The 23,683-nt window shown below is 40.9% G+C and overlaps 1 protein-coding gene across 2 annotated transcripts in view; it reads right to left on the reverse strand.

The window, feature by feature from the left end:
• Window positions 1-686: 686 nt before the first annotated feature.
• AKAP7 (A-kinase anchoring protein 7) overlaps window positions 687-23,683 on the reverse strand; it is a 173,256-nt gene continuing 150,259 nt past the window's right edge. Inside the window, exon 8 of one of the 2 annotated variants that reach the window (XM_077289356.1) lies at window positions 687-1,526. In XM_077289356.1, the coding sequence (XP_077145471.1) occupies window positions 1,330-1,526 (197 nt within the window). In that variant the 3' untranslated portion in view covers window positions 687-1,329. The other variant, XM_077289357.1, reaches the window with a different exon arrangement.

Genomic DNA, 23,683 nt, shown 5'->3' on the forward strand with positions numbered 1-23,683 from the left:
AATGATCGGCTGCCGTTTAAATGCCTGTTCACACAAGCAGACAAAAGTAAACTATGCATACTGAGCGATCTATACTAGAACGCTCAGTGGGCATTTGCTGCTTTTGTTCTTCACAGTGTGAGTACTTTATACTCAGGCCTAGAACGATGATCTCTTATACTGCATAAAAGATGATTTCTCCCAGTAAAAGAGTGTTTTCATCGATCATTAGGTGCTCGGCAGAATATTAATACAGCAAGATAATCGTTAAACAAGCATTTTAATAATGCTTGTTCATGATTATCTTGTAGTGTAAATTACCGTATTTTTCGGACTATGACACTTTTTTCCCAAAATTTTTTTTGGGGAAACCAAGGGTGCATCTTATAGTCAGAATGTACTTACAGTTAGCGTAATGGCAGCAGGAGCCGGGTGATTCTTACGGTGGTCCGACGCTGCAGGGCGATGATATCGCTCCTGTCACAACCTGGTGTGGCAGGTTTGGCGGTGCGCAGTGATGCAGAGGGCTCCGGCAACATTTTGTGAAAGTCACCGCACTTCTATTGCCTCGATGCTGTGGCTCCCAGGAAAATGGCCGCCGGAGGTGGCGCATACGCAGACTGAGACCTCGGGACGAGATCTCGTTGCCGAGATCTCAATCTGCGCATGCGCCATATCCAGCGGCCATTTTCCCAGAGGCCACAGTATCGAGGCAATAGAAGTGCGGGGGCTTTCACAAAATGTTGACGGAGCCCCCCCGTCACCACCGCGCACAGCCAAACCTGCAGCACCAGACTGGGATGGAATTTCCCAGAGACCACAGCATCGCAGCAATGGATGTGCGGGGGGCTCCGAGCTTTCAGAAAATGTCGCCATAACGCCCTGCACCGCCGAATTTGCGCACCAGTCTGGGTCATACCATACCACCAAACACCCCCTGTGACTGTGCTCCACCAGCGCTGCCAATCCCCCCCAGGTAAGCTGAATTCAGAACTGTAAGACGGACCCCCATTTGACGCATTCATTTTTTTTCCCCCATATTCGTTCTGAAAATTTTGGGTGTGACTTATGGTCAGGTGCATCTTATAGTCTGAAAAATACGGTAGTGTTTCCAGTTCTAACAAATTGCAGACAAATGGTTAGAGGGGTACCTCACTTTTCTGCAGTAGACCTGGTGGACAGGACTAGTACAAAATGTGTTATTAAACTTGTATAGTATCTACATTCGGAAAAATTAAAGTGGCAATATATAAAAAAAAACAGTTTCCAGCCCAAGGTGTGGTTTGTAATACACAGTATACATAACTCACTTACACAAGCATAACTTCATTAAATCTCCTGTACTAACACTCATCCCAAAACATTGACGTCAATACTTGAGTCTCTGTGGCTTCCTGTAATCGATCTTTTACCAAACACTTCCTTATAAATTTTTGCACGCGTCTCTGGAAGACTCATTAATGTCTTTATGTCTTTCACTTTGTCCAATAAAGGCTTCAACTCTTTTTGAAAAGCAAGTTCTTTGATGGGATCTCTGCATTTCTGGCCTGGAGAAAAGGACATTATTATTTTACAGCAGAATTATAGAAAAAGAACGTGAGAAAAGTAATCAAAACAATGAACATTCTGTGTTTTTGCCCACATATTTGTATTAAAAAAAAAGAGACAATTATGCTTCTCAAAAATATATCATTTTTCTTTCACGATTAACGGGCGAGGAGAAGATACTGCATAGTGCCACAATACATTGAAGGAAAGCGGTGTAATAGATAGTGAGTATATGTTCTCCAAAGAGTATCCAGCATTGAAATTAGCATAGCTTTTGAAGGGTTGCCATTGCAACAGTAGAAATCTCCGAAGAACCTTTTGTTTCCATTGGAAGTGACAAAGTCATGCATCTCCATTACACCAGGATGGCATGGCTTTATCGTCTGGTAAGGCCTCTTAGTTGGCGATTCACGGCCACTCGACAAGCCGTAGACAAAGAGCTCCCCATCATCTACCTCCTAAACCATTCATTGTTTTTCACCTCATGGGAATCTTGCCATTTCCCCTTTACTTTGGCTTTTCTGCTATGCAAACAGGTTAATCAAGAAAAGTCATTGAATGTAGCCATCAGGGTAAATGTTGCAATAAAGAATATTGTCCTTAAATCCCCACAAAAAAATGCACCTCAGTAGAAAAATCGGTCTGAACTGTTCAGATCAAGTTTACTGTCTATTTATGTGTGGAGAATGGATTCAATGCTTAACGTTATTCTCAGTTTTTTCATTATTGCCGGGCTCCACTGAGATGCCATCAGTCTGTTTAGTTTTGGCCTGTGTCTCCTCTATATACTGCTGTACAGCCTTGAGTACGGCATTTTCCACCAGCCTTTTGCTTAAGCTCACCAGCTCTGCGTCGTCGGGTTCTCTTCCGTTCTTATGACCTACACACCATAACAAAGAAAGATTCCTAATAAGAAATGATGATACTAGACAGTAGGCACACAGAAGAGGCTTCTAGTACAAAAACTACTTTTTAAGGAATATTATTTAGAATTTGTATAGAAAATTATTATGAACATAATTTAATTTTACATAGTACATGCTATCAATGTTAGTGGAAAATTGACGAGTCTCCTATGTGATAGGACAGACATGAAGCCCCTGTAGAAAGTGGTAAACCAATGGAAAATTATCTTAATTTCTATTGAACAATATTCACAGAAATACAACGTTGAATGGGGTTCTGAATGTAAAGAAAAAAGTCAGTCGGGGAAATTCTGAAATCTCATTCCACATCTCTACTACTTTGGGTACTTTGGGTTATTAAAGGCTTGTCCTTGCACTTACAACTCTCTAGCCTCCCTCACTTTGTGCCTGGACTTCTGTCAGTGACTCACCGGTCGCTCTTCTCTGTGACCTGTTTCATCACCCAAGATCTTGCCAAGCACCATCATTCAGCACCCTCATTCCCGAAGGCAGCACATGTGCAGACTGATAGTGTGGCTCTCAAAACATCATCGAGGCCTTATTGCACATGTGTTGGTCCCAGGACTAATAACACTTGCACGAGATCTAGGCCAGAAAAGCGGGTCATAGAGAACAGTGACCTGTTAGTCAGTGATAAAAGCGGGGCAAAGAGTGAGAGAGTCTGGAGAGCTGTAAGTGTAAGGACAAGCCCTCATCACTTGTGGCTCATTAGTGTAAAATTGGAATAGGGACTTCACTACAACAAAATTAAGTGTAGTCAAGTATTAGGAAATTGGTCCAAATCATGAATGCTGCTTGCTCACGTCAGTAACCAGAGGTACACTTTACAATTAATGGGGCAGGCTCTTTCTCTCAAGTGACTTGGCTGTTTGTTACGTCTATTCTATTAATAATACATGCTGTAACCACATTACTACACAGAAAAGACGTTGCATTTTCAACAAACTGTCCTCAGCAAAAAGATAACAAAGCAGATGTCAATCCTATTTAGATGACAGACAGTGATGTCTTCACTATGTAAACTAGAGCATAGTCAGTGACTAAAGTTTGGAGGTAATGAATCCCAGGATCACATGCTTGCACATCTCAATTTTTCCACTGACCTACACCCAGCAGAATTACACCGATACTGGGTTTAGCAGCTAATACCAGTAAGCAGCCAGGCAGGAAATCGGTGTAAGCTGGTAAACTGATACATAACATGAATGTAAGTCTATGTATTATTATCATCTGAGCAAACTGGCTGGAGACTCTCAGAAGGTAGACTATTACATACATGTTACTGAAAAGGTGTACAAAATTTTCTACGAATATATTAACATGACCAAAATGCCAGAAAAAATAAATCCTATTAAGAATAGATCACTAAAAGCATTGTCACTGCCATTACAGGGTTTCATTCTGTAATTCATTCTTAATTTGTTCATTAAGATGTCCAAGACAACAGACATGTAGAAATCCAGACTTGGCATTATTTATGCACGATTCAAATATAGCAACCACAAAGACAGCAACAACAGCAGATGTATGGATTTATCAACACTCGTCTCCTTGGCTCTACCACAAGTCTGCATTGCTTGCACGTTCATATATGTAAACTGATCATCAGCCCAAAACTCAGTAGCAGAGACCGAGGGAATGGCAGGTCGACTCCAACCTTCCCAGAGTAAAAATCTTAATGCATTTCTCAAACTCATGTACAGACATACACACACTATCGTGAAAAAGCCTGTAAAGAAGTTTTCTAATTCAAGGTAACAGAAATTAACAATAAACTATAGTCAATGCATTGACAATGTCAGTCTATTAGTGCATCTGCCATCAGTAAGGCTGCCGTCACACGGTCAGTATTTGTTCAGTATTTTACATCAGTATTTGTAAGCCAAAATCAGGAGTGGAACAATTGGAGGAAAAGTATCATAGAAACATATGCACCACTTCTGCATTTATCACCCACTCCTGGTTTTGGCTTACAAATACTGATGTAAAATACTGACCAAATACTGCAAGTGTGACGGCTGCCTAACAAGTACCATCTTGCAGATGCTTGACACCCTAGCAGGGCCACCATCAGGGCATTACCTCTGGTGCTTTGGCGCATGGTGGTTTCCTTCCTGGTGCTGTACAGCCGTGGATACAGAACGGCTGCGCAGGTCCAGGGCTCTCTTTGCCTATTCTGTGACGGGCTATTGACGGCGCATACGAGATGACGTCATCGCATATGAGCCAGCATCTACAAGCGCCATTAACCAAGAGGACAGCAGACGTGGAGCTGCGCCTGAAGGGAATCGTCAGAGTTTGTATGAAAAAAACTTATTTTTAAATAAAATTAATTAAATGAGTGTGGGAAGGTGTGAAGCAAATCAGCATGAATTGTTACTGGGGGTGGGGTACAGTGAATGATGATAAATTGAAACTGGGAGTGGAGAGGGGACAGTAAATAATGATTAATTGAGACTGGGGGTTAGGATACAGGAAATGGTGATTAATTGAGACTGGGGAACAGCAAATAATGATTGAGACATGGGGACAGCAAATGGTGATAAATTGAGACTGGGCTGGGGGATAGGGGAAGATAAATAATAATTGAGACTGGGGTATGGGGTACAACAAATGGTGATTAATTGAAACTGAGGGTGTGGGAGAGTAAATAATGATGAACTAAGACTTGGAGGCACATCAAATAGTGATGAATTGAGACTGGGGGAAGAGGACAGAAAATGGTGATGAATTGAGAATGGGGTGTGAGGTAGGGCAAATGGTGATTAATAGAGACTGGGGGGTGGGGTACAGCAAATGGTGATGAATTGAGACTGGGGGGTGAGAAACAGCAAATGGTGATGACTTGAGAGTGGGGGAGAGCAAATGATGATGAATTGAAGGGGAGTCTTGTTACTGTGCAGGGCGGCACTGTGTTGCTTTTTTCTTCATCTGGCGTAGTGTAGAAGTTGGGGAAAAAGTGGGGAATGTACTCTGGAAGCAGTGCTATAGATAATTGTGTGCTACTTTATGTAGAGACGAATCCTAGCAGGAAGAAGTGATGGCGGTCTGCACTGGATGAAGAAAAGCAAAGATGAATATATTCAATTAGAGACATCACTGGTGAGTCAGTGTGTTACTGTCATGGGTATGTCGAAGCTGCAGATGGTCCCTGCGTTTGGCTTTGCAGACACCTTTTTAACCCTTTTGACCCTTTGAGATCCCAGTGTCAACCTTTCGCCTGCTCTAATTGATACACCTGACCTTGGGTGTTTATAGACTCCCAGCCTGCTGCTGGGAGTTTAGCATGATATTTCCATTTCTCCCTGTTGAGGCTTGGAGCTATAGAAGTCAGCTATCTTCCTCTTTGGTGTTGCTGGAGGACATCTGTGGTTCCATCTCTGAGTCTATTCAAGATAAGTGTTCCCCTTGTACATCTATCCCACTTGTCTTTAGTGGTAGTGGGGATCGACTAGTGTACACCCCATCATTTCCTAATCAGGGCTTATCACCAGGGTCAGGCAGGGGATTAGGTTCCAGCTCGGCGATAGGTGTAGAACCTATATAAGGAAGACAGGGTGACTTTAGATCTGCCTAGGGGTCTCCACTCCTCCTTCCCCTCATCCCTTCGTGTTGCACTTAGTCTTTCCTACACGGTGCGTGACAGTTACCTATACAGTGACACTATACACTATAAACTGTGTACAGAGCTCGTTTTTAATGTAATTGGTGATCACTACATTAGCTGTACGCTGACACAATATACAGAGCTCCAGTGTATAATCTCACTGTGATCACCGCATTACCTGTACAATGACAATATATACAGAGGTCTTGTGTTTAATGTCATTGGTCATCACTGTATTACCTGCATCCTATGCACTATATACATAGCTCCTGTGGTAATATGTGCTCTGTCATGGTGTGGCAGTATTTGTCCCTTTTATGTAGCATTATTCAGTCAATATGTGGTGGTATGCATAGTCATGCTGGCAGCTGAAAAAATATCTTGGCGAAAACGAAAGCTGCTGGCTATGTATGTGATACGTTGTTCAATGAGAACTGTTAATGTGTGATTGGTGAGGACATGATGAAGAAGTGGAGTTTTTCCAAGAGTGGGCTGTGGGACTGTGAAAAAATTCAAGGGAAAGGGCAGAGCTTGGGTGGAGGCTTAGCTGAGGTGGAGTCTCAAGGGGGCTCAAAAATTTTGCCAGTATGGGGCCCTGAAATTCCTGGTGGCAACCCTGCATCCTAGATGTCCATTTTTGAATATATTCAGAATACACACCCTCTTACAACAGACATGACTAGTTTATAAGGTATTCTGTAACCTAATCTCACTGCGGGTGTTGTATTTTTGTTCAAAAACAAAAGCCGTGTTCTTTTGTTCTTGGCACAGCTCTGGTCCCCCATTCCACCATATCGTCGACGCAGTTTCTGAAAGGAGGGTTTTGAGAAAGTGTGGTCACATGCTGTTGCCATTTTTGCCATGTGGAAACCGCAATAAAGGATATAAAGTGATTTTACATTGTGGTGTCACTCTTCAATCTATTACATGAGATATTTCATGATGGACTTTTCTTCAAGTTGAGCACTTCTGAATATGTTTTATTAAAAAAAAGCTGCTGATTCATACCTTGAGTGATACAAGAGGTGAAACTGAGTAATGTCAGCTTTCAATTCTCAATGTATGGTCTCAATTTAATGTATTGAAAAAGAAGTACTGAAAACAAAGAAGCTGTTGCAATTATATTACACAAAAAAAAAACTGTGAAAGTATATAGTAGTAAATGACAAATCAAAAGAATAGTAGTGACAATATTAACACTATGTGTAAATAACCAGCTTCAAAGAGGTTAAGGTAATTATCTTTGACATAATGGTGGTAAAAAAAATAAGGACAAGTTAGCCAAAAAAATGGAACTAAAACAAAAAAATGTCAATTTAGACTTTGTTTTTAAAGGGAATCTGTCAGATCCCCCATACCCTCCAACAGTGCAGCATTCACCTATGAATGATCAAATTCCCTGCCTAGCCAGCCCTGTGTAACATTACTTGAGTGAAAACAAGATATAAAAAAGCATTTATATTTTCCCCGTTTGATATGCTAATGAGGGTTTTGACTGGGGCGTTAGTTGGTCCAGAATAGTCAGCACTCTATCCAGCTTATCATGCCCCTGTGGGCATGACAACATAATTTGCATGAGAGGCATCATCGCCGCTCATGCAAATCTAGAGCATGTGTGCTGCTCATTCCGGCAGCATTACAGTGTCTCTGAAGCGATGACGCCACTCATGCAAATTATGTTATCACAGCCACAGGAGTGTGATAACATGGAAAGAGGGCTGACTAGTCTGGGACAACTAACACCCCATTGATTTTTTTATACCTTGCTTTCACTCAATAACATTATACAGGAATGGTTACGCAGGGAATTTGCTCATACATAGGTGAAAGCTGCTGGATTGGAGGGCATGGCGGACCTGACAGGTTCCCTTTAGGCAAAAAATCCTCTGATATAGCCTAATAAGAAATACAAACTTTATAAAAGGGTAGAGTAAGTTGTGCTTCATAAAAGCTCCCATTTTGTTGGATAGAGGTTACCTACTACCACATCATCTGGCACTGCAGGGAAATGTATCGCTAGTACATCATCTCATGGTGGGTTCCTGAAGCTGGACCCACAAATATTGTCCAGCCCTAATCTGCAAAGGGGTCAGATTGATGAGACAACCCTTTTAGCCTAAGGGGTAACATTTCTGCTTATGGAGAATGACATACCTGGGTATGGAGGCTTACAGGCCATGCAATGCTCCTCTGTGAAATTAAATATGCAAATTGTCTCTTCAAAACATTTTATGGCCTATAAACCTCCTTACCCCTGGCATGTCACTTAAAGGCTTCTCATGAGGCATTGAGAGCACCTGTTGCATTGGAACCTCAAACCAACAAATACACGGGCTGAGTATTTTGCTCACATGAATGGGATCCGTCGGAGGGGGTGCACCCAGCAATATGGTGATAGTGTTCCAATTTTTGTAAATAGGAATAATATATACGGTCTCCCGAGGTTTTAGAAAAGGAGACTTGATAGTAATTTGCCTATTAGTCTAAAGTATCGGTCTGGGATGAGAGATTTAGGCAACATTAATATCAAAGTTACCGTATAAAATAGTTTGGTGGTTTGTGTTCGCATGATTTTAGCTATTTTGGATTATGTATTATTTGTCTTTTGTGGTCTCATTTTTAACGGATTTATTAAAGGTTCATTTTTAATATGTTTGAATAGCCATAACAGTTGATCTTGGTACTAGATTGGCATGTGCCAATTAAGCTTTAGGTAATACAAAAAGTAGTATAATTATTACATACCCTTGCTACTGCATTGGCTTCTCATCCAGCCAAATCAGATCTCATGCTTAGCTGCTTAGTACTGTGGAAGGACAACATCCTGAAAAATGTGTCTGTACACTGAGATTATGATTTAGATTTTATCCTATGTGGCAAGGCTCATTAAAGGGTGAATAATTACTTTTAGGATTGCTACTTCCAATAGGTGGCACTAGAATTCAAGTCCTCTTCCTCCCTGAAGAGGCAATTTGCATAACCCTTTTAGAGAAAACACATTGTGTTGCATCACATTTAGGCCGGCCTCACACTCAGCGTATGTAAATACGGTCCGTTTTTTACGGCCGTAATACGCAGAAAAGTCCCCAAAATAGTGGTCTGTATGTCATCCGTAGGCAGGGTGTGTCAGCGTATTTTGCACATGGCATTCTCCGTATGTAATCTGTATGGCATCCGTACTGCGATATTTTCTCGCAGGCTTGCAAAAGCGACATCTAATGGATTTATGTGCTCAAATGTTCGTTAAAACATATATACAGTGTGTGTGTATATATATATATATATATATATATATATATATATATATATATATATATATATATATATATATATAGTCATTGAGACACATATATATATATTCTGTATTTATATTGAATTCAGCGCGATATATGTGAAAAGCCGGTAATTCAATTGTCGGCTTCTCATTTCTCCTTCCCAAACCCGACAGGATATGAGACATGGTTTACATACAGTAAACCATCTCATATCCCCTTTTTTTTTTGCATATTCCACACTACTAATGTTAGTAGTGTGTATGTGCAAAATTTGGGTGCTGTAGCTGCTAAAATAAAGGGTTAAATGGCGGAAAAAATTGGCGTGGGCTCCCGCGCAATTTTCTCCGCCAGAGTGGTAAAGCCAGTGACTGAGGGCAGATATTAATAGCCAGGAGAGGGTCCATGGTTATTGGCCCCCCCCCTGGCTACAAACATCTGCCCCCAGCCACCCCAGAAAAGGCACATCTGTAAGATGCGCCTATTCTGGCACTTGGCCACTCTCTTCCCACTCCCGTGTAGCGGTGGGATATGGGGTAATGAAGGGTTAATGTCACCTTGCTATTGTAAGGTGACATTAAGCCAGATTAATAATGGAGAGGCGTCAATTATGTCACCTATCCATTATTAATCCAATTGTATGAAAGGGTTAAAAAAACACACATTATTAAAAAGTATTTTAATGAAATAAACACACAGGTTGTTTTAATATTTTATTGCTCTCTCAATCCACCTGAAGACCCTCGCTCTGCAAAATAATAAACCAACAATATACATACCTTCTGTTGATCTGTCACGTCCCACGAAGTAAATCCATCTGAAGGGGTTAAATCATTTTACAGGCAGGAGCTGTGCTAAAGCACTCGCTCGTGCCTGTAAACCCCGGGTGCTGAAAGGAAAGCTGGGTGATCTGTACTTACATTGAGTCGCGGTGAGGCGCCCTCTGCTGGATGAACTCATATGAACTCGAGCGTGGGAACTTTTCCAAGGCTCCAGTTCATGAGGACATCCAGCAGAGGGCGCCTCACCGCGACTCAATGTAAGTACAGATCACCCAGCTTTCCTTTCAGCACCCCGGGTTTACAGGCACGAGCGAGTGCTTTAGCACAGCTCCTGCCTGTAAAATGATTTAACCCCTTCAGATGGATTTACTTCGTGGGACGTGACAGATCAACAGAAGGTATGTATATTGTTGGTTTATTATTTTGCAGAGCGAGGGTCTTCAGGTGGATTGAGAGAGCAATAAAATATTAAAACAACCTGTGTGTTTATTTCATTAAAATACTTTTTAATAATGTGTGTTTTTTTTTAACCCTTTCATACGATTGGATTAATAATGGATAGGTGACATAATTGACGCCTCTCCATTATTAATCTGGCTTAATATCACCTTACAATAGCAAGGTGACATTAACCCTTCATTACCCCATATCCCACCGCTACACGGGAGTGGGAAGAGAGTGGCCAAGTGCCAGAATAGGCGCATCTTACAGATGTGCCTTTTCTGGGGAGGCTGGGGGCAGATGTTTGTAGCCGGGGGGGGGGCAATAACCATGGACCCTCTCCTGGCTATTAATATCTGCCCTCAGTCACTGGCTTTACCACTCTGGCGGAGAAAATTGCGCGGGAGCCCACGCAAATTTTTTCCGCCATTTAACCCTTTATTTTAGCAGCTACAGCACCCAAATTTTGCACATACACACTACTAACATTAGTAGTGTGGAATATGCAAAAAAAAAGGGATATGAGATGGTTTACTGTAAGTAAACCATGTCTCATATCCTGTCGGGTTTGGGAAGGAGAAATGAAAAGCCGGCAATTGAATTACCGGCTTTTCACTAACACCGCTGCGTATTTCTCGCAAGTCACACTGCTGGTCCGTGTGGAATCCGTATTTTTCTCGCCCCCATAGACTTTCATTGGCGATTTTTTTGCGCAATACAGTGACAAACGCAGCATGCTGCGATTTTCTATGGCCGTACAAGACCGTATATTACGGATGCGTAATATACGGCAGATATGAGCTGGGCCATAGAGATTTATTGGGCCGTGTGTAATGCGAATTTTACGGACGTAGTTTATGCGCTCATATGTCCGTAAAACTCGCTAGTGTGAGGCCGGCCTTAGTAATAGATATGTTTTTCATAAAGGTGCAAAAAAAAATATGTTATCAATTTATTTGACCATTCTTAGAAATATCAGATTTATGTATTACTCTTCTTCGGTTGGACTGAATGCAAGTTGTCTGTGTTTGAAAAAAAAAGTGATACAAACATTTACAAACACTTTTAATGCATGCCACACTTTGTATTTATTGTTGGCTACAAAACTGTTTGATGTTATAAAATGTTTACTTCTATCCCAATACATTGGGAATATGTTTGACCACAAAGTAAAAAAGTGTATGTGCTGATCCTTATGGGTTTTGCTAAAAATTAATAAAAGGATGACGCACAGCAAGAATGGTAAAAGGTATCTTTGTCGTGTGTCTAGAGAAAACTAAAATGTCAATGGCTTTATCTTTAAGCTGCAAAGCTTTATAAAAATCAGGAAAAAACAATGTTTCTGGAACACATCCCCCCATACAGCATAATACGTGATTCTATTCTTATCGTACTTCAGCTCCAAAATAGCAGATGATGGATGGCAAAAATGTGCGATTAAACAGCATTGAAAGCAAGGAGCAAATGATATGAACAATATCTGTAACATCTGGAGCAGGCATTATGGAAAATGTCACTGTCTTAATTACCGTACCTAGTTTAATCAATAAAAATGAGACTAGGCAGAATCACAGAAATTTATTATAGGGTCCAAATAATAATAAAAAGTGAAAATTCTATCACCGAGTACATATCATGTTGCACATTTGTGTGTATTTCTTGATAGTTCCACACCTATCTATTTCAGAAGTTGCGTAGCTTTGCAAATAGACCAATTTGGTGGCAAATAAAGTGACCATGTAAATCAGACATTTTATGCAACGTAAAGAAATTGATAACTTTTATAAACTTGGCCCAATTTGTAAATTTATTTGCATTATATTCTACTAGTGCTGAAAGCAGATTTTTTCATCCTTTTGCTTATAAAGCAGCAGCATAAACTATATGGACAAAAGTATTGGAACACACAACTTTTAACCCCTTCACCCTGAAGCCTGTTTTCACCCTTCTGACCAGGCTAAATTTTACAATTCTGACTCATGTCACTTTATGAGGTAATAACTCTGAAATGCTTCAACATACCTAGTGATTGATATCGATCGTGGCATTTATGGGGTTAAACAACCAGCGGGGGTGCGAGCACTGCTCCTGGCTGTGAGACCCGGGGCTCGGCTTTCATGTGAGCCGAGCTCCCGGCAGCGATTGAGAGGGCACAGCATCGTGCCCTGTTAGTGTCTGCATCATTGATGTCAGTCGCAGAGGGGGAATGATGCTTTCAACTGCATCGGCACTTGCAATGACAGGCCCCCCGCCCGATGCTAGCACCCTCCCCATCTGCTCAAGAGCCCCATAGTGACCGTGTTGCAGTGCAGGGAGATTAAGTTTCCCTGCTCTGCCGCAGAGTTTAACTGTATTAGTGCCAGTACTTTAACAGTAGCGCAGCTCCGGATGAGCCCTTTGGAGCGCTGGGCCCACCCACTCTGCCCCCCCCCCGGTAGCTACACTATTGGATCCAATGGAACATATGTCAGTGGCTTAAATATGTACTCTGCACGATATTAACTCGAGTGTGTTGAACAAACTTCACATTGACTAAAAACTTAGAAAGTGTGACATCAAAAAGTAAAATGATGAAATGTACATAGTACAAATCCCGAACACAACGATTATTGTATGATTTTCTCTATTTCTAGATAACCAAAATCCCAATTGTATTATTGTCAGTATTTCTACGTATTCTGTATATTTTCCAACAAACAGAGCTAAACTCTACCATAGCGACGTCCTTTTATCTTCTGGTCCTGTAATAGGATTACAAAATAGGATGAAGCTTATGCCTGTGGCATGATAGTAGCAGAGCTATCTTTTAATATACACAACTAGGCACAGAATCCATTTTAAAGAGATTATTCACATTTTTTAAGATAAAGCATTAAATATTCAATCTCAGTCCTCTTGAGCAGAATTGTATGTTACCCAGAAAACATCAGTCCAAACTCAATTTACTTTGGACAGGCTGCATAGAAATAGGTCTATTAGAGGCATTCCTTTTCACTATTATTCCTGTGATTGATTTTGCTATCTACAACAAACACTCCAATGTGATATATTGTATGTATTAAAATGCATTAAAAGGAGGTTAGTTGTAATACCTGATATAATCATACACAGCTATCGTACTTTTTAATGAAATACAAATTGTTCAATGAATTTAATTTACCAGCATCATAGAATGTTAGGGTTGGAAGGGACCTCCTGGGTCATCATGTCCAACCCCCTGCTCAAAGCAAGATTCACTAAATCATCCCAGGCAGATGTCTGTCCAGCCTCTGTTTGAAGACTTCCATGGAAGGAGAACTCACCACCTCTCCTGGCAGCCTGTTCCACTCATTGATCACCTTCAGTGTCAAAACATTTTTTCTAATATCTAATCTGTATCTTCTCCCTTTCAGTTTCATCCCATTGCTTCTCGTGTTTCCATGTGCAAATGAGAATAAGGATGATTCCTCTACACTGTGACAGCCCTTCAGATATTTGTAGACATTTGTATTAAGTCTCATATTAGCCTACTTTTCTGCAAGCTAAGTATTCCCAGATTCTGTAACCGTTCCATGTAGCATCAAAGAAAGCTAGAGTGCTAGAGGTTTAGGGTAAATTTACGTGAGGCAGATTTGTTGCAAAAATTTCTGCAACTGAGGATCAGATCCATATATCTGGGGTAGGTTTTCCAATAAGCATAAATATATATAAAACAGTTACAGAATTTTTAGCACCAAAAATGCAGTAAGTGCAAACTTGGTATTATTAATATGTATATAGCTTTGGTGTCTGCGTAATATAAGGGAAAGTTCCATACATAGCAACTTAACTGGTGCGTACACGAAAGATAAAGCTAATGAAGCACTTATACGTATTTTTATGTATTTTGGGGGGATCCTCACTGGGGAAAAACCTCTAACTGAATTCTCACAACTCTCAATGTATGATGACTGCTGTACATTTCTGCATTACAAAATTTCAGACATTGCTTAGCTAAAATTCAAGAGTGTGCTGTATGACATATGCAAAATCTTGTGTATTCAGCTTTAAACACTGAAGGTTTTGGTAGGTTACTATAGCCAATGTGGTCAGACCTTTCTATAAGATGCCAGGAAAAGACTTATATGGGGGATATGGGTGACAAAAGCTAAACTATTCTGTTCAAAATGAAAAAAAAGTAAATGTTTTCTGGTGAAAATAGAACAGATAATTTATGGTGGGTTAGAATTGAAGGGAGTTTTGTCATCCTCAAAACTCTAAATAACCTTTTAGGCTATGTGCACACGATGCAGATTTGGTGCAGAATTTTCTGCACAAAATCTGCATCTTCTGGCAGAAAACGCACCTGCGTTTTTTATGCGTTTTTAGTGCGTTTTTTGCAGTGCAGTTTTGGTGCAGTTTTTTAGTGCGTTTTTAGTGCGTTTTTTGTGCGTTTTTTATGCTGATTTGTCAGCTTAATAAAGCTAAATAAAGAGATTAAAAAAAAATAAAAAATTACGTGATGTCATTTCCTAGTCCAACCTCTTCTCAATCTCCATTTTGGAAAGCCATAACCACTTTCTGACAGGCCTTACCATGAGTGCTGGTAATGAAGAACACAGGGAAGAAAGTAGCCCACCGCATACTGAACAGCATGTTACTTCTGTGCGGATACGCAGGCCACAACGCCTCCAGATGATTGGGGTTTTACTGGAGTATCTGAACCAGCAAAGATTGCAGGTAAGGCTAGGTTCACATTAGCGTTGTGCGGCGCAGCGTCGGGCGCTGCAGTGGTGACGCATGCGTCATGCGCCCCTATATTTAACATGGGGGCGCATGGACATGTGTTGCGTTGCGTTTTGTGACGCTTGCGTCTTTTTTGGCGTTTTTTCGCATGCGTTTTGACGCGTTTTCGGCAACGCATGCGTTTTAGGACGCGTGCGTTCATTTGCAGAAATGCAACCTGTAGTAATTTCTAGCGGCGTTTTTTTGCCGCAAAAAAACGCATGTGTTTATTTGCGGCAAAAAAATGCATTGCTGTCTATGTAAACGCATGCGTTTTTAAGCACATGCGTTTGTTTGCGTTAAAAACGCATGCGTTTTTATAGAAAAAAAAAACAGAAAACAAACTGAAAAGCCACCCACCACCATCAAGGTGATAAAGGGATCCAAACCCTAACCCTACCCCTAACCTCACCCCTAACCGTTTAATGAACATTTTCTGACATAGTGCCACGTATTTCATCATGTTTAATGAATATTTTCTGAGTCATAGTGCCACGATATTTAAGTGCCACGATATTTAAGTGCCACGATATTTAAGTGCCACGTATTTCAGTGCCATGTATTTCAGTGCCACGTATTTCAGTGCCACGTATTTAAGTGTCACGTATTTAAGTGCCACGATATTTCGGTGCCACGTATTTAAGTGCCACGTATTTCAGTGCCACGTATTTCAGTGCCACGTATTTAAGTGCCACGTATTTAAGTGCCACGATATTTCGGTGCCACGTATATAAGTGCCACGTATTTAAGTGCCACGATATTTTGGTGCCACGTATTTAAGTGCCACGTATTTAAGTGCCACGTATTTAAGTGCCACGTATTTAAGTGCCACGTATTTAAGTGCCACGTATTTAAGTGCCACGATATTTCGGTGCCACGTATTTAAGTGCCACGTATTTAAGTGCCACGTATTTAAGTGCCACGATATTTCGGTGCCACGTATTTAAGTGCCACGTATTTCAGTCACGTTTAGAATTAGGGTTGATATTCATAGCCTAGAGAGGGGCCATGGATATTGCCCCCCCCAGCTACAACTACCAGCCCGCAGCTGCCCCAGAAATGGCGCATCTCTAAGATGCGCCAAATCTGGCGCTTAGCCTCTCTCTTCCCACTCCCGTGTAGCGGTGGGATATGGGGTAATAAGGGGTTAATGTCACCGTGACATTGTAAGGTGACGTTAACCCCAGTTAATAATGGAGAGGCGTCTATAAGACGCCTATCCATTATTAACCCCTAAAAAAAATTGGCGTAGGCTCCCGCCCAATTTTCATGTCCAGAAAGGGAAAGCCAGCGACTGCAGGCTGCTAATTTGTAGCCAGGGAAGGGGTTAATCTTCCCAGGCTATGAATATCATCCCACAGCTGTCTGCGTGGCCTTACTGGCTATTAAAATAGGAGGACCCCAGAAAAAAAATGACATAGGGTCCCCCTATATTTTATAGCCAGAAAGGCTACGCAGACAGCTGCGGGATGATATTCATAGCCTAGAGAGGGGCCATGGATATTGGCCCCCCCCCCGGCTACAACTACCAGCCCGCAGCCGCCCCAGAAATGGCGCATCTCTAAGATGCACCAAATCTGGCGCTTAGCCTCTCTCTTCCCACTCCCGTGTAGCGGTGGGATATGGGGTAATGAAGGGGTTAACGTCACCTTGACATTGTAAGGTGACGTTAACCCCAGTTAATAATGGAGAGGCGTCTGTAAGACGCCTATCCATTATTAACCCCAAATTACTGAACACAAAAAAAAGAGACAGGAAAAAGTATTTTAATATTCTAAATTTTACCATACTTACAAATCCCTTGATGATCTGTAGTCTTTTCCGACGTAGTCCATTAATATCGAGTGTCCCACGACGATCTGCCATGGAGAACAGCCACACCAGGAGATGTGACTGCTCTCCATGGCTTCCCAAACACACTGACAGGAGCAAAAGCTCCTGCAGTGTGCCTGCGCATGCGCGCGAGTTTACCGGCTGAAAAATTTTACAGCAGTTCAATTGCCGTAAAGTGAGCTCCCGGAGTTCATTTAGCTCCAGGAAAAGAACGGGCAGCTCCGATACACTGCAGGAGTGATTAACTCCTGCAGTGTATCACCGGAGGACGTCGTGGGACAACCTATTAATGGATTACGACGGAAAAGTTTTTTTTTTGGGGGGGAGAAGAATGATCGAGGAAGGTGGCCTTCGGGGACGTATGTGGTGAGTATGTACTACATGTTATATGTGTGTTTGTGTTTTTAACCCATTGTAGTCAGTCGCCTGACGATGGGACAACTCTCCCATCATCACATTTCGATGGGAGCAGTAGTCCCACCCGACGAATGACTACAATGAGTCACTACTGACAGACTGACTGACAGACAGACACACACAGACACTATACATACCATTTCTACCATACGCCTCACATCGATCCCCATCCGACTGTACGACTCCATTTTCGCTACACTCCGCCCACTCACTTCCTCCTCTGACGTCACTTCCGTCTGCTGCGGTTTTGACACCCAAATCCGCATAAAATCTGCAGATGGTATATACATCTGCAGTTTTTATGCGGATTTGACCCACAGAATGGGAGTCAATGGGTGCAGAAACGCTGCAGTTCTGCACAAAAGAAGTGACATGCACTTCTTTGAAATCTGCAGCGTTTCTGCACGGATTTTTCTGCACCATGTGCACAGCTTTTTTTTTTTCACATTGATTTACATTGTTCTGTAAATCACAGTGCAGTTCTGCAGCGTTTCTGCTGCAGAAAAAAACGCTGCAGAACTGCACTAAATCTGCATGGTGTGCACATACCCTTAGACATTCATAATGGTGAGTCAGCCGCTATAAAATTATAGTTTTACAGACTGAATTTTATAAATGTAGTTAAGATTTAATAAAGTTCGATTATATATATATATATATATATATATATATATATATATATATATATATATATAAATATATATATATAAATGAAGAGGTTCCGGTGTGCCAATGGTGTGGCCAAGGGCTCAGTACACCGTTACGCCCTTTAATTAACATCTTTCATGCTTCTAGTTAAGGTGATTGACAGTGATCATTTTAGAGCACTGCCTGATCTAAGTCGCCAGCCCTGCACACACGGACACTGCAGGGTCCGAGAGCACACAGTGTCATCTTATCTCAGCTGCCCACTGCTTTGTGATTCTTTGTGTAGAGGGATGAGAACGCATCTGCAGGCACTGACACTGTATCCTCTTGGCCTCTTCAATGACTGTGTGTGGAAGGCTGGGTATTAGATCAGGCAGCACTCAATTACCATAAGTGGAAGGGCGAACGATAGTAATTGAGGGGGGCAGAAAAGTGCACTGAGCCAATACCTACATCAAAGGTGCACCAATGTCCCTCCGTTTATATATTTAATAAAACCGTTTTTATAGTCAACAAAATTAGTGATTTCTACATTACAAATCTGATTCTGGGGTTAAGTCCCTTACATAGATGTCCCTGGACAGAGATCTGTCGGACTCCTGCACTGCATTGACTAGGGGGTTGGACATGATGATCTTGGAGGTCCATTCCAACTCTAACATTCCATGATATGAATGTCTAAATAGTTCAATTTGAGTTCTGGGGTGATAGACTACATTTCATGTCTCTGCGGGTTTCTCTTTGATATATGGTTGGCACGAAGATAGAAAATCATGACGCAAATACAACAAGTAAATTTTTGCTCCTAAAGATGAAAATGATTTTTGTGAAATAGAATGTAACAAGCTGTACCTCAGTTGCTAGAGTGAGAGACGGACTCCCTAGGGCAAATCACATGCTACAAATTGCAATCAGAGGCAACGGTTGTACAAGAAATAAGTCTGTGTTCTACATAAATGTAACCTTGTGATGTTGACTTTAAAGGATAAAGAATGTGTTTAACAAGATGCCTTTTAACCACATATTTTCTATTCACATTGATATTTACTGACAAAGGTTCTCTGTAAAGAGAACAAGAGACTAACAGTATCCAACACTCAGGTAGACATTGTAATTTGTGTTTCATCAGCATCAATAAGTCATGCTTATGATAAATGCTAGAGAGCTAAAAGACTACAGTCAGCAGTTGGGGTGCAGAAGTGACAAGGAACTAGTGAGGTTAGGCTGACTATATTTTACGTGTTGCCGATATTTACAGACACTTCTTTACAAATAATTTACAGTTGTGAAAAGGCCGAACTGGGCAGACTACAGCCAATGGGCTACATATCAGTCCTTTGCAGGTTCCTATCTGGCCCACAGGCCTGGACAGCAAAAGAGCCTGCTGCCGCCGGCCTCCTCGAATCCGTCCAACACCGCTATCTGCATACTTGCTTCCTTGACATGTCTATTTTAATAAATACTTGTATTCTTATACAAATAATAATTATGAAACAGGTTTTCTCAACTCTGTGTTGTTCTAGAGTTATTCTTCCTTGAATTGTATGAATAAATTGACAAGTGGACATTACTACTTCTGTGGTAATGAGTTGTGTCAAGGCGCTATGTGGCACTGCCAGCCGTAATAGAGGGAAAGCATAGCAAAAGTTCAAAGAAAATGTATGTTTCATTGAAAATAGCAGCGTTTTCTAATAGAGGCATGTCAGGAGGGCTGAGCAGACAGTTATCCAATTTTTGGATATGTGAACCCCTTGTATTTTACTGAAAAAAATCCACATTGTTGTATTAAAGTGGAAGTTTTTAAAAATACTTTACAGAAAAAGAGCAGGACAGCTTATGGTACACAATAGAAAAAACTTCTGAGTTTCCTATTTCAGCCTATTTTTATTCTTTATTGTGTATGGGGGAGTCCTGACTTCCCCAAAGGCAGATGTTAGAGGAAAGAATGGTTGAAGGTGGATTCACTAAACAACAGAATTAAGTTGTATGGCCACATTGGCATGACCTGGTTTTGCATTTTTTTTTAATAATATCATGCCCTCTCATTAGCTTTTGTATCATGTTTTCTTCCTCGAAGTAATTAATTATGAAAGAAAAATAAAAGAAAATAAAACACAATCAAAGTAATTCTTGAATGACCTCCAAAATGTTTTCCACTGAAGTACAGTACTGTGCAAAAGTTTTAGGCAGATGTGCGGAAAATGCTGCAAAGATAGAATGCTTTACAAAATAGAAATGTTAATTTTTTAACAATTACCAACATTTAGAGTGAATGAGCAAAAGAGAAATCTATATGAAATCAATATGTGGTGTGATCACTCTTTGCCTTCAAAACAGTATACATTTTTCAAGGTACAATTGCACACAGGTTTGAAGGAACTCTGCAGGAAGCTTGTTCCAAACATCTTTGAGATCTTCTACCTCTTCATGTAATACCAGACAGTCTCAATGATGTTAAGATCAGGGCTCTGTAGGCGTCATGCCATCACTTTCAGGACCCCTTGTTATTTTTCACGCTGAATATAGTTCTTAAAGGGAATCTGTCACCACTTTTATGGCATAGCAGCTAAAAATATCGTCTTATTAAGCTTCTGCTATGCATTGCCTACATCATTATAGAACCCCCTGACTCCCCTTGTATACTCACAAAAACTTTTTTTAATGTGTCCCGCACTGTAATTTCTCAGTCCGGTCTGATGGGCGTGGTTTCGGGTCTCTACATCACGCCCATCGGCTGTTGGTCGCTGTCCTACTTCATCGATAAAGCCTCTTGCCCCGTGCGACATCTCGCGCCTGCTCAGAAATATAGGCTTGTGCACCTGCGCAATACGCTTTGCCCAACTGCGGGCAAAGACAAAAAGCAGAACTGTGCATGCGCTGGCAAACGTAGTTCCGGTACATCTATGCAGTGGGTACACACAGGGCATGTGACTCAGCCCAAATAGGAATGGTATGTAAGGCTGGTGCTTTTGTATATACAGGGTTTTGATGCATAATATCATGTATTATCATCTGGTGATTACAGGGAACCTTAGTTTTGGGGTGTGATGTCTTGTACGGATTTTGGTACTCTGTTTTAAATGTTTTTATGTGTATTTGTGAGGTGTCAATAAAGGTGTTTTCATACATTTTTAATAGTTGTGGTTGGGCATACTATACTAGTCTACTTTTCTCTTGTGATTTCTGTGAATGGACCTCTATTTATTTATCTTCATTTTGTAATATAACATATTTCACAGCACTTTACGCAGAAAACCGTGCTAACCACTGAGCCACTGTGCTGAACCCTACTGAGCACAGGCTCATACTAGTTTCCTGCTATTAGAGACTTATTAACATAGGGTAAATAAACCTTTAACTCACCTACTACAATTTCAGACATCTGATTTTCCTGAGCTTTTATATTTTGAGCTAAGAAAACATTACTTGTAGTGTAGTCTGACTGCCAAAAGCTGCAGCGAAAGCTAAGAGATGAGTGTGAAGAGGACAGATGATTTGTAGAAGCTGTTATGTGCATAGAGGAATGTATCTATTCTTATCACATTCCTGCAATCATTCTTTGGCTACTTATGATTAAGGATTTTACGTAGGATGCGTTTATCTCACACCACTGCTATTCTCCAATGGTACAGGCTAATTATAGTAAAGCTTCATTCTTTTTTTACACTGTACACAGAAATGTAACACATTAATGCTTAGAGATATATAAATAGACAGATTGAGAGATAGATATGGGATAGATAAATAGGCATGTAAAAGTCTGGGCACCCCTGGTCAAATTACTGATATTATGAACAGTTAAGCAAGTTGAAGATGAAATGATCTCTAAAAATGCTAAAGTTAACGATGTCACATTTCCTTTGTATTATAGGCAAAAAATAATAATATTGTTATTTTTTACATTTTAAAAATTACAAAATGGAAAATGGAATTATGCAAAAGTTTGGGCATCGTTGGAGATGTGTGTGCTTGGTAACTTTCACCAAGGTTTCAGACCTAAATTAGTCTGTTAGGGTTACAGCTTGATCACTGTCATCGTTAGGAAAGGTCAGGTAAATGCAAGTTTCACAGCTTTATAAAACCCAGCCTCCTCTAACCTTGTGCCAAAAAACAGCAGCCATAGGTTCTTCTAAGCAGTTGCCTAGCAAATGATGGATGCCCACCAAGCGAGAGGCTATAAAAAAAAGTAGCAAAGCGTTTTTAAGTTGCCCTTTTCTCAGTTCGGAAGGTAATTAAGAAATGGCAGTTAACAGGAACAGTGGAGGTGAAGATAAGGTCTAGAAGATTAATCAAAATTTCAATGAGAGCTGCTCATAGGATTGCTAGAGAGGCAAATCAGAACCTGCACTTTACTATAAAAGACCTTTAGAAAGGTTTAGCAGATTCTGGAGTTGTGGTGCATTGTGAGGGAATGGGGTCTGTAATGCATGTAGTTGGACAAGAAGAAGAGAGGAGCCTGGAGACTTCTTCTTCTGTGATGGGATCAAATGTGGAGAGTGAGCCAGGGGAAATGCAGGGAGGGATGGGAGACACTGCACTTGATGGCTGGGAGCGGATTACCTGGCGGATATTATCTATTTTCTCTATAAAGTGGGAGGCCAGGTCATCAAAACAAATGTCTGTGATAGGGGCTTGAGCTTTCAGCATGAGGGAGTGAAGGGTGTCAAAACGTTTCTTGGGGTTGTTAGATAGTGAGGAGATCAGGGTGGTGTAGTAGATCTGCTTGGCGAGGTGAAATATTGCCTTTATGGAAGAATCATTAGAAGAAAACCTCTCTTGCATCCTCACCATAAAAATCAGAGACAGGAGTATGCAAAAGAGCATCTAAACAACCTTGACGCATTTTGGAAACAAGTCTTGTGGACTGATAAGGTTAAATAGAACTCTTTGGTCACAATGATCAAAGGTATGTGTGGAAACAGAAAGGCACAGAATTTCAGGAAAAGAACATTTCGCCAACCATTAAGAATGGGATGGATCAATCATGCTTTGGGATTGTGTTGCAGCCAGTGGCAATTGGAACATTTCACGGGTAGAGGGAAAAATGGATTCAAATAAATTTCAATAAATTCTTGATTCATAACACCAACTGTAAAAAGTTAAGTTGAAAAGAGGATGGCTTCTACAAATGGATAATGATTCTAAACACACAGCAAAATCCACAATAGACCCCAAAAAGCGCAAGCTGAAGGTTTGATAATGACCATCACAGTTCCCTGACCTGAACATCATTGAAAATCTGTGGCTAGACCTCAAAATAGTAATGCACGCAAAACGACCCAGGAATCTCACAGAACTGGAAAAATTTTCCCAAGGAAGAGTGGATGAAAATTCCTCAAACAAGAATTGAAAGACTCTTGTCTGGTTACAAAAGAGTTTACAAGCTGTGATACTTTCAAAAGTGGGTCCTACTAGGTACAAACTATGCAAGGTGCCCAAACTTTTGCATCAGGCCATTTTCCCTTTTGTAGTTTTTTAAATGTAAAA

The sequence above is a fragment of the Ranitomeya variabilis genome, chromosome 2 (assembly GCF_051348905.1).
Source record: "Ranitomeya variabilis isolate aRanVar5 chromosome 2, aRanVar5.hap1, whole genome shotgun sequence".
Lineage (NCBI taxonomy): Eukaryota > Metazoa > Chordata > Amphibia > Anura > Dendrobatidae > Ranitomeya > Ranitomeya variabilis.